General features: G+C 37.3%; 1 protein-coding gene and 1 long non-coding RNA gene across 5 annotated transcripts; one reads left to right on the top strand and one right to left on the bottom strand.

Moving 5' to 3' along the window:
* Positions 1-48: 48 nt before the first annotated feature.
* Positions 49-11,737, top strand: LOC126918313 (spondin-1). Of its 4 annotated transcripts, none has more exons than XM_050726053.1 (12): positions 49-208; positions 5,511-5,699; positions 6,363-6,547; positions 6,783-6,974; positions 7,674-7,963; positions 8,716-9,119; positions 9,586-9,757; positions 9,928-10,177; positions 10,304-10,487; positions 10,928-11,091; positions 11,154-11,318; positions 11,427-11,737. In XM_050726053.1, exons 2-12 carry the CDS (start codon positions 5,519-5,521, stop codon positions 11,505-11,507), a joined length of 2,268 nt encoding a protein of 755 aa, XP_050582010.1. In that variant the 5' UTR covers positions 49-208; positions 5,511-5,518; the 3' UTR covers positions 11,508-11,737. The 4 variants fall into 4 exon arrangements, with proteins under 4 accessions (XP_050582010.1, XP_050582007.1, XP_050582009.1 ...); XM_050726050.1 differs by lacking the exon at positions 49-208 and adding an exon at positions 1,740-1,954; XM_050726052.1 differs by lacking the exon at positions 49-208 and adding an exon at positions 2,337-2,507.
* LOC126918328 (uncharacterized) lies at positions 7,780-8,216 on the bottom strand. Its single transcript, XR_007711308.1, has 2 exons — positions 8,089-8,216; positions 7,780-8,026 (listed from the first exon to the last, which is right to left on the bottom strand). It is a non-coding gene; the product is annotated as an uncharacterized LOC126918328 (long non-coding RNA).
* Positions 11,738-12,196: the final 459 nt, after the last annotated feature.

The following is a 12,196-nucleotide window of genomic DNA, read 5'->3' as shown; positions in this document are numbered from 1 at the left end:
CGCCTTGCTCGCGCTAGCGACGCGCTGTTTTCAAATAGAGTTTCCTTTTAACTCGACGTGCAGGTGATTCGAAGAGAGAAACGGAGAGGTTTCTATGGTAGAGTGGAAACTTGGTCATCAAAATGGCCATTGAATTAGACCGCGTATATTTATGCAAATTGATGGAACTATTGCAATAAGGAGACAACTCGATCTTGCAGTAATTTGGGTAAGCCTACGTAAACTAATTTATGATCAAGCAAAATCAAATCACTTTTTAAAACCTGCTAAAATGAATACATGTACGTATAAATTCGTAGTCAACTAACGATCGTAATGATGAGCTTTTATACCTTTGAATGTGAAACTTTTCAATGTCCTTCTCTAAACTTGTATCTTTTATCTCTTCGATAAATGTAATCTAAATATTCGAACTGCTATTTCTATCGCTGCAAACGCTTCAATTCTTATTTTTACGAACCCTGTTAGAAAAATGGAACTCACGTAGAAAATTATTTAACGCGTTGAATATTATTATTAGTATCCTATTTAGAATATTTTATGTATATTCCTACATCACCCGCATTCTATGCATTTTTGCAATTTTGAATTTCCCTTAAGTGCATGAAAATCACGGCACATGTTTCTGTGTATAATCGAATTTTTCGGACAATTGGATAACTTTGCCTTCATATGGCCGATCATTTGTTCAATATATCTCATAAATAGTAATATCGAAGAAAAACTTTCGAATAAAAGTATAATGACTTGTTTCAATTTTTCGTTGTTGTTTGCCAATGCTTTCTTTCTAAGAGATCATCTCCAAATCTTTCGCTTTCATTAATCAGTGTTCTAATAATCGATCGTCCTATTAATCAGTGCTCTGATAATCAAGATTTTGGAATTTCTTTTTCTTGATTTATTTCACACGAGGGATGAAACGTTTCAAAGATGTTGAATGAGTGTTTAAAGATTAATTTTAGTTAACTAGAAGAATAAAATATTGATAAATGCAGACGTGGGTGGCTATCTGGTACACGTTATCAGGAAGCTGTTTTTAATAAGATACGACGACCCAAAACTGACCTCATGACTTCAGATAATGCCTGCCGATTAGAGTCCTTCAGTTTAATGCGTCACATACGTGACCGTTCGTTGGAGGATAAGATTCATGATTTTTGACTTTTCACTCTCGATATATTTAGATTTTAGAAATGAAAGTGGAGTTTGCAGGAAAGCGATATACGTCTATCTATCTATCATAGAAGAAACATAAACACGTGCCTTATCGATCAAGCAAGTGACATAATTATACGTAACAAACAATATTTACGAAAAACATACTGTTCACGTTCTTTGGAGCTTGTTTTAAAAATAACAAATAAATGGAAAAGAGATTCATGATCATTTCATAAAAAATTGTCCATAAAAAGTGTACCTACAATATGATTTTTGGAGACGCGCTTTACCCATAAACGGGTCAATCAATGTTTGAATAGGAATTATCCTGATCCATATGGAAGATCTTGAACATGTCAAACATCTCTTAATGTCTGTATTATCGAAATTTATTTAGCAATTTATTTTCATTTTGTCCTTTTTCATTTACCTAATTAAAAAATATTCAAACCGAAAGTTAGGAAATTATTTTAATGAATAAAAAGTTAAGAAAAGTTACGAAAACAAAGAAAAGCGATGGTTGATTTACACAGAATTCACATCAGCAAAGTCGAACACGCGGGCGAGCTTCCGCAGTTGATATTTTTCGAATCGTCGCTGCTAACTTTCCTGGCCCGCGATACCGGCTGTCCGGTTCGTCATCTCGTTTAGTCGTGTCCGATCGTTCTCCCGTTTTACTTAACATCTCGGCTGCTCTGCTGTACGCGTTACAGTTTCGGCTTCTTTCTGTCTGTCCGCTGAAAAAAGATTGCGTGATCGTGTCAGAAAATCACCAACATGTGCAGTGGTATAGCAGGTATGTTGCTTCACGCTTTCTTTTTATTTTCGTTTCTATCAAGTTCAATTAATTCACTGATTCCAGCGATATTCGTCGTAAAGTGATATTTTTTATTCGAACGATTTCTATTAACTCCAAGCATCTCTTTTTCGCTCGTTCTCATTTATAATTATTAATTTTCATAGTTTTGCTAATTATTAGAAAATCCGTTCGTTGATCGCAAAAGAGCGTGGAAGCTGCGAGCAACTTCGTTACGAAACGTCCGCTACATATACGTCGATTTTTATCCGAACATCGTTAAGTAATCGTCTCTTGGTGAAATGTAAACCACTTCGAATTTTGCCGTAAGCGAAACACCCCGAAGCGGAATCGTGAGCGCGCGTGAAAGGGCGAGCCTCATAAAAGAAGTTGCGTCTCGTTCTGTTCCGACATTTCGATCGTTCTAATTTCATTCGACGTACCGAGTTCATCGGTCCTAACCTTACGCGGTGTTCCGTATTTTCGTGAAGCTGTGTAATCAAGTTTCAGAAGGACTAGTTTCATTGTGCTCGCAATTTCTCTGGAGTCTCGGGTAAATTGGCTGAGAGAAATCCTTGGGTCTAGTCCCATAATTCAATCGTTCGACGTGATTGTTGATCGATATAGAAGTTCATCTCAGTGATAACCAGATTGCATTTATGAGATAGTTAAATGTGCAACGTAAGATACAAGGATTTGATAATATTGCATAAACAATTTCAAGAAACGTTTCTTATTTTTCAAGTAAAATAGTCTAATCAGACCGCAGATATTTACTCAAAGTTATACTTTTATGAATATAATTGAAAATATTAAATCCAACTGGACAATTGTTTTGCTAATTCAATATGATAACGAGTACTATATTTTTCGTGTTGCATATATTTCTCGATATTCTGTGCGTTTTGCACCATTAAATTTCCCATAAATGCATGAAATTATTAAACATACGTAAAATTCGGTCGACCGATTTTAATGGATTTCGAGATCATTTAAATAGATGAAAGAAATCTGCGCTTGTGTTTCGTTTGTTTAGTTATGTCCATACAAATTTTACGTATATACAATTCACTTTCTAAAATCTTGTCTTGTATAGATTTGACTGTTCCCTTCTTTTCATATTTACGTTGAATAATTGTATTATTCTGTTGATTAATATAACTCCCTCACTTCCTGTTCCATTTGGATATCTAACATCTCGTATAGTTCTTTCATTTTTTATTTACTGCATACAATTTTTTAATATTCGCATAAGACGACAACCGTTACATAATCAGCTACTTATCTTTCTTCGGTTGCTATATTTGCGGCATGAGGACAGTCAAGTAATTTACAAATACGAGCTGCTTGCGTAATCGCCAATTTCGTTTTCGATAACTAAGTAGTTCCAAGCAGATTAAATGGTTCAAGATCATTTCACTAATTTTCAGAGGTTCCAAAAAACGTCGTTTCACGTTTATTACGTGACTTCACGACGATTATTATTTTTAATTGCACATGGACGTCGTGAGTCACGACGAAATCAGTCAGGGGCGTTGAGCTCGCGGTGGTGAACTACAGTTCGCCGCCGTTAGGCGCGGATCATTTTCTTTTCACGACTCGTACGGCAGTAACGTGTGATATCAGCGATCCAGGAATCTATTATTAATTTTTATCGTGTTTTTGGAGGTGAGCAAAAATTTGCGATATAAAAAGGATTAAAAAGATCGAGCGATAAGGTACGGATCGATTAAACGTAAATTTTTATAGGATCTCTATAGCATTGATATCATCCATAGTATTGTACATTATAATTTTCATAGTTTCAAAAAATTTATTTTTTTAAGTGAAGAATATTAACGTAGATGTTTACAAGAACAGAACGAGCCATAAATTATTCTAACTCGTTCTAACTGGCAATTACTTCAGCTTAAAGACTGACTATCGCTGCATTTTTTTTCTTCTCTGTAACATCAACTACTTCGATTTAATAATATACACACTACTGTTCATTATTATTTCGTCGCTTTTGGTTGATTATTTGACGACATTTGAATTTTAGCAAATGTCACACTACGCAATTTTAATCGAATTTTACGAGTAATTTTGGGACTTGCGTTGCACCTATATTTATCGTTATATTTTATACCTTAACCGCTGTAGACATAATTATATAGAATAAAATAATTCCGCTTCAATTCATACGTATATCCATAATGAAGATAAATCTTGTCAGAAATCAATAAGTATGTAAATAATTTTGAACTGTAGTGTACATTGAAAGTTTCTTCGTTGCCCAGCACTTGCATTCAAATTTTTACGTTTAGTTCTTCATCAACTTTTACTTTCCACACTTGATCTCTTCCTCCATTCTGTAACTCGTTTGGCAACCTCTCTGTGAATGAAAGTATTTGAAGATCGATGTTCTAAAATCTACAAGGTGGAACCCGCCCCGAAACAGAGACACGCGACGGTTTTCGCGTGTCCCTGTTTCTGCGATCCACAGCAAGTCCAGCGTTCTAGAAACCTACACCTACATGTCGAGAGTGGTGATCTCGAGAGCCGGTTCGAACTCCCGACCCACTTCGCGGACACGCTGGCGCGTAATCCGATGCATCTTTAGATTCTCTAGTCCTCTGCTCGATCATTAGCCGCCCGCTCATTGTGCTCGCTTCGATCTCTCCGGCATACGCGTGTCATTTCTTTTTTTAAACCTTTTATCGTCTGAACCTCCTACAACAATTACACCAGAACGATACCGTTACCGTAAACGCTACGGTTCATCTGTAATATCTTGAAACTAATTGCTCGGGAGCGCTCATAGATATTTGCATATTTATTTACATTTTAGCGGCGATACTTATCGTTGCTTTATTATAACTGCTATTGAGTTTATTATCGCGTAATCGTACGATGCGGGTACTGTAATTAAAATTCTTATTTTAAACACGCGCGTATCTTCCATGCGGGATTCCTTTATCTCTATCTCCCTGTCGTTTAGAATCTGCACAGGTGATTACCCGAGCGTGCGTTCGTTTTCTAACGACTGCTGCGTTTTCAATGGAAGGCTTCTGTAACCTGTCGATACAAAAGAGAGGCACCAACCTGTTTGTGATTGTGTTATGACACGTGTTCTGGAGAATGCACCTACACTGTGCTATTGTGATAAACAATTTGTGCATGTTTATGTAAATCGATTTTTTTTATCAGTGTGATTATAAAAATAAAACGCAGATTTCTTTCACACTTTTAATATTCTAAAGAACGCTTTACTTTGAATATTTTCGGTATTTTTCATCGCGCGTATTTGGTATATTCTTAGACATCTAACTCGTTACTATCTTCAAATTTTGTATACTTCATATTAGACAAGATTTGATATAGTTATAAACGATACGAGTTTCAATGACCTATCTATTTTATTTACACATTTTATTAATATACCTCATTAGTCTCTATGTGAACGATAATTACCAGATGACCGATACCGCAAGTTATCGAGTCAGCATGACTACACTTGGCCAGCGTGAGAATTTGTATTTGACACAACCGATCTGAAACGCATCCATCATTTCAGACTGCACGATGTTGTTCCTGACCGTGACAACGTGTCTGGTGATGGCGGTACAGGCCGGATGTCCTATGCGTCCGACCGCGGAACAAACTTCCGCTCCGAGGACTACGGGCGACGGTGGCTATAGGATACTCGTTAGCGGGAAGGCCGACAAATATATTCCCAACGCTGTTTACACGATCAGTTTGCAAGGTAACGACGTTTACCCCGTGTTTATTGGCTTCCCTTTCAAAGATCGCGATATTTACAGCGTACAACCATATAATTTAACCTGCTCGACCACCAAGGTTTCTTGTTTAACCATCTACACATTCCAGAAAGTAAATAATCTTCTAGAGTTGGGTCCACACTAACCAGAAATGTTTATGAACTGTTCTATGAGTTGTACACGGGCTGCCTGGAGATTGAACAGAAGCATGTAGCCTCGTATTATAGTAGTAACTGCATAGTAATGCGTAGATCGTCGATCTCCATGAATCGAGTTCGTTGTGTCATCCACGATCATATCTAACTCTGTCTTTTACCAATCTCGAAATATTCAGCACCACTCATCCATCCTACAGTGTTTACACCGAAAAGTGTGAACAGCTGAGCACTGGACCTGCCATGAATGAACGCTTGGAAGGCGCGTGCTCAGCAACAAAGATATTCACGAGATATTCACAAACGCTTTATGATCAAACGATCGTTTCCTGCTTGTAATAAACTCACGAACAGTTCTTGAAGTCTATAAGAATATTTGGGTAAAGTTTCCGGTCAAATAGATATTCCGTTTGATCGGAATAGCGTTTGTCATTCTTCAAGGAATTCGCCGCACGTTTAACGTTTCTCTCTAAAAATTCGAATCGTTTTCAGGATCACAAACGCACGAGAGGCTGCAACAGTTCACGCGTTTCACGCTCTCGGTGAATTCTCAACACGCTCCAAATAATCTTAACGCTCGAGTAGGATACTTTCAACTGTTTTCCGATTCTTTGACCACGTTCAACGAAGACTGTGTCAACACCATCTCGGAAGCTTCCGATTATCCGAAAACAGAGGTGAATTAGCCTTTATACAGCCTTCATGCCTATGCGTACATATGAATTAGCTTCCTTTTTTTAAACGTCTGGTACCTAGCCTTATGTTGGTGAAAATGTACAGAGATAGATAACAAATAAATTTCTGGTTGGCTACTGGCCAACGGTCGGTGATGTTTGATTCCATCGCGTTATCGTGGCCAGAGTCCGCGAGCTTCCGCAACGAGACAGTTTAAACGTTGTTACCTTGGCACAGATCCAAGTGATGTGGAAGGCACCGCCGTCAGGATCAGGATGCGTTATCTTTACAGCTATGGTACTGGAGAATAGCGTGCGATGGTACGCCGAGGACGTTGGCCTAACCAAGACCTTCTGCGAAATGGAAGCAGCCGAGACCGCGACCTTCAATGTGGACAAGTGCTGCGCCTGCGACGAGGCAAAATACTCGGTGAGTGAGCTGGCCGAATATCTGGCAAACGTGGTTCGAAACTAAAATTTTGTTTTAATTTGTGTAATTGCGAGAATTTAACCCTGTTACGTCCTTTGGATAATTTTTTATCCTTTTTTAAATTTTGCAATCAGTATCTACCCAAAGACTTTGAAACGTTTTCGGCAACTAGTTACAAATTCTAAAGTAACACATTATGTTGACGACTGCCAAGACTCATTTGTTCAAATTTGGAGCTAATATTCGAAAGCTTAAATTTGACATTCAAACACATCGGAAGTTTGCTTATTTTTTAATTGAAAAACTGAGGAAATTTAATACCGTAACAGAGCTTAATTAAAGACTAAATTTGACCGATGCAAGAAGAATTTCATAAGATGTGAAGCATCGAATTTCATAAAATTGTATTCAGTATACTGTATGATAGTTAACAATGTGTGATATAGTCAGCACGTATCTCGTAATAAAGATAAATTGCGCTTCTTGTAAACACGTTTAAACGTGATAAGAAAAGAAAGGAACTTAATGGTACGTTAAACTGTCATCGTGAGAAATTGTGCTGTAAATCACTTGGCGCCGATCTCACGGAGATCAGTCGGTATTTATACCATACACAATTTCGTAAAAATCGATGCGTAATACTTCGTAAAGGCTTGAAAGCTAGATGGCTTCTCAGCAATTTCTACCTTCGCGTTTCAGTTGACAATGGAAGGACTCTGGTCAAACGTGACTCATCCAAAAGACTTTCCATTTTCTATTTGGTTGACCCACTTCAGTGACCTAATCGGTGCTTCTCACGTGCCGACATTTTCCTTCTGGGGTAAGGACCACATCGCAACTGATGGCTTCCGGCAGTTAGCTGAGTGGGGATCCGCATCAGGAGTAGAATCTGAGCTCAGGGCTCAGACCGGAAATAAATTAAAAACGCTCATCAAAGCTGCTGGATTGTGGTACCCAAACGTAAACAGCAATACTACCAGCAGTTTCAAGTAATTATTTGCATTTTTTGGCTGTTATTGTTGGCACGGTATCTTGGTGTTCTGTAACAATTTCTGTGAAAAGAAAGATGAAAAAAAATGGAAAAACTTTTCTTCAATAGTTATTACTATATTACCTGGATTAATTGGATAATTGAGGGGCTCGTAACAAAAATGATCCATGCCAGATTTTTTCACTTCTTCACCTACGATATTTTGAAATCAGTATTATTAATGTTCTACAACTTTATGGTTTAACTAAACATAATTCTTCTACGACATAATTATAAATACATTTACAGCAATTGTGTTATATAATGAATATTTTGCTAAGAAGTTGAAATGTACTGAACAGAAATTAAAGATGCTATATAATATTCGTTTGCCTAGTTGTAGAAAGAGAAACATCAGCAAAGCTTGTTTTAAATATAAGTCAAGGAATTAAAAGATGATCTTGATAAGCACTCATTAAATATAAATAAGTAACATCAGGATAAAAATGCTAACAAAAATACGCTTATTATTATCTTTCCGTACGCTCTTCATATAGAATATCCAGCTATGTAGAGGTACTAAAATATGACAATTTCAGAATTGACACGAAGAAGGTGGCTGCAATACCAGCGAAACGTTGAAATAATATTCTTATTGGACACGATTATGTTGAATACAAATAGTATTAACTACAGAAACCCGGGCCATGAAGACCTTGATGTTTAAAAACTTTTTTTAATTAATCTTATTTCTATTTCACATTATTCTAGAGTGGATAGGCTACATCCCATGATATCTGCAGCTTCCATGCTTGGCCCTTCTCCAGATTGGGTCGTCGGTGTTAGTAAACTAAATCTCTGCAGAAAGGACTGTACCTGGACCAAAAGCGAGATAATCGATTTATACCCGTGGGACGCTGGCACTGACAATGGAATCTCCTACATGTCGCCCAATTCTGAAACAAAGCCGCGCGAGAAGATGAAACCAATCACCACTCTGTACCCTGAAGATCCCAGATCACCGTTTTACGACCCAACTGGAAGGCCCATGCAGCCATTAGCCAGGTTGTATTTGAACAGAGAGAAAATTATTCCGCGGGGTTGCGACGAGCAAATTCTTCAGCAACAAGTCACGCAGCTCGAGGTAGCTGAAAACACCGAGGATACTTCTAGACGTAGGCGACATTCGATGTCCTCTTATTTAATTGCAGTATAGTCGTTTTGCTAGAAGAGTGATATATTTAAGAAAAATTGTTAATTTAGAAATATTGATAATTAACGCTAAATGTAAATTATTTTCTAGAATATAGAGAATGTTATTATGTCAACTAACAAAATTATGCTATTTAATAAAAAGAATGCTAGAATTCGGAGATTGTCTTAATCTTTCGTTTGACAATAAGCAATATACATAAACGATACTTTATTAGGAATAAAGTGCCTCAAAGCGTAAAGATTATTGTTTAAATTGTAAAAGAAATAAAATTTGTTCGTCGCTAAATGATCGAGTTATTAATAATTTTCTTTCTAACTCAAATTAATTTCATGAGAAATTTACTCTTCCTAATTAAGTCACTCTTCTAACAAACCATACTTACTTACGCCTTTTAACGTTTAACCTAATTTTCTTATTATTTTCAGCCGAATGTCAGACTACAGAGTACACAGCTTGGTCAAGCTGCTCGGTGACTTGCGGCAAAGGACTGAGAATGCGTACTAGGTCATACCTAATGCCTGAAAAAGCAGCAATGTTCAAGTGCAACAGGCAATTAGTTTCAAAGGAAATGTGTGTCTCATCGATCCCGGAATGCCCGTAAGTATATGGAAAACATATTGGAAACTCTATATGTTTTAAACAAACAATGAAATTACTGTTAGTAAACATTTCCTCGATGTTTCCTCAGTTTTGCACAATGATATTAGTCAATTAAATTATAAATTGTACGCGTCTCTTTTATAAATTTATTATTTCACTGACTTTAGTGGAGAGGAGGAGACAGACGATACTGATTTGCTGCCGGTTCTTAATAATCCTTTTTGCGAGACAACTGATTGGGGTTCCTGGTCCGAGTGCTCCTCTACGTGTGGTCCGGGGCTGAAGATGAGAACAAGACGATTCCAGAATAGTATGGGTCGTAAACGATGTCCTCACGTTTCCATTGTCGAGAAAGAAAAATGTATGGAAGCGGCGTGCGTGCCTGGCTTAGAGGAACAGATCGATCCTACGTGCAAGGTATGCTACCTGCGCCCTGGTTGTAAAGATTTAGTTCCTTTAGCGCTTCCTGTAGCGTGTCTTGAGCACTGAATTCAAACGTTGAATCATGGTTAGTTCGTGTGTAAGATGTAACATTTGTTTCAGGTGACTGAGTGGTCCGATTGGTCTCCGTGTAGCGCTTCTTGCGGAAAGGGGGTAAAATTGAGAACCAGACTGTTGATGGTAGACCCGTCACAGCAGCAACATTGCTCCTCTAAATTGGAATTGCTGCAGCAACGTCCGTGTTTGGAGCAGGCTGACTGTACTTTCGACATGGCGACTGCAAAAGGTAAAATGTTAGAAAAATTCGAAAGTGGCGTGTAAATCGGGTGCAGTATTTTACTCTCCTTAATTCAAGTATCCTATCTATCATTTTGATATAATCGAGCAAACTGAAAGTTTATTATTCTTTGCGTCTTTGTTTTTCATTGCCTAATTTAGAATATTTTAATAATTATTTCGCAGTTTGTATAATAAAATCTCACCTAAAAAGTAAAAAGGGTAAAGGGAACTTAAAATATTTCAGTACATATTGAGAAACGAAAAATATATTAAATAGGATATTTTAACTAGAGATTGTAGTTCGAATAATTTTGCAAGACTCGTTTTCCAAATATTTTTGAATGGGATTTATACATTAAGAGTTAATTGCGTTCTATCCAAAATTTCATTTCAATAGGAGCAGTTTGGACGAATGGAATTTTACATTGGTTTACTATTGTATTTCAGTGGTTTGTATGGAACAAGCTGATCCTGGACCCTGCAGGGGTTACTTCCAGAGGTGGGCGTTCGTTCCTCAGAAACTGATGTGCGTACCCTTTGGCTATGGAGGTTGTCGTGGTAACAGGAACAACTTCTTGACTGCCGAAGAGTGCAACAATACCTGTCGTATTGTGAGTATTTTTATTAGTTTGGTGTGAACGATTCTTAAAGCGAAATCTTCATTTAATTCCAGGTACGAGACATTCTTAGCGGGCAGCCCATCAGTGAAGCTGACGCTAGAAATGGCCTGATACCTAACGCAGAACCTGTCGATTGTCGTGTGAGCAAGTGGTCACCTTGGTCACCTTGTAGCGTTACATGTGGTACAGGCCGTGTTACCAGTTATCGTACAATCCTGGTGAGTCGGATAAACTTTGAATAAAATGATAATATTTACTTCTATTATTATTAATTATTATCATCGTATTGTAATTAGTAATTACTAATTGATATTTGGAATTTCCAGCAAGAGCCGCAAAACGGAGGAAATCCTTGTCCCAAGAAGCTTCAGCGGCGATACAGATGCCAGCTAGCGCCATGCGAGTAACACTTTGAAGAAATTCGATAAACTTTGGCGACGAATAAAAGATGAAATATGTATTTGGGACTTCGCGTAAAAAAAGTTGTCGGTTTTATATAAAAAATTTTGTAAAGAAGTATTGCTTCTCCTCTAAAATTATGAATTCTGGTGGCAGATTATAACATTAGCTTGTATATGATATGACAGGTATGAAAGAAACCGATGTATCAGAATAAATGGTATTTTATTAATGGTCACTCGTGATCTCTCTATTCTCAGTTTGAGTTTCTCAAATACGCTGGGCTATGATCGCAAACGAACGTAATCGAAAAATGGACCTCCCGTATTGCGTTCAAATATGTTTCTCTCTTCGTTTAACAAACAGCGCCAAACGAAACTTTCGCAACCGAAAGAGTTTTATACGTCCGATGGGAAACTCACGCGCGTCCGGAGTAGGCCATGTAGCAAAAACAAGCACAGAAGCTTTTCTCAATATTAATTTCAATTAGTTTCGATAATAATCGTTTATCTGTTAAACATATCTTTCTTTTTCTTCAACATCGATATACAATAATTCGAATCGTACCCTGACAGTTATAGAAACTCGTATATCTTTACGAAACTCTTATAATTTTTGTAAATATTTTTAATCAAGCTTCAACAAATATTTACGAAACGATAACGCTGCAAAATGGCTAATCTCGAGGTCTCCTATA

The sequence above is a fragment of the Bombus affinis genome, chromosome 7 (assembly GCF_024516045.1).
Source record: "Bombus affinis isolate iyBomAffi1 chromosome 7, iyBomAffi1.2, whole genome shotgun sequence".
NCBI lineage: Eukaryota > Metazoa > Arthropoda > Insecta > Hymenoptera > Apidae > Bombus > Bombus affinis.
This window is presented reverse-complemented; position numbering and strand designations above follow the sequence as displayed.

Excerpts from the sequence above, each read along its gene's own strand:
- LOC126918313 (XM_050726050.1), top strand. Across the intron at positions 6,548-6,782 it reads CCGATTATCCGAAAACAGAG|ATCCAAGTGATGTGGAAGGC; the intron begins GTGAATTAGCCT and ends ACCTTGGCACAG. Across the intron at positions 10,178-10,303 it reads AGATCGATCCTACGTGCAAG|GTGACTGAGTGGTCCGATTG; the intron begins GTATGCTACCTG and ends CATTTGTTTCAG.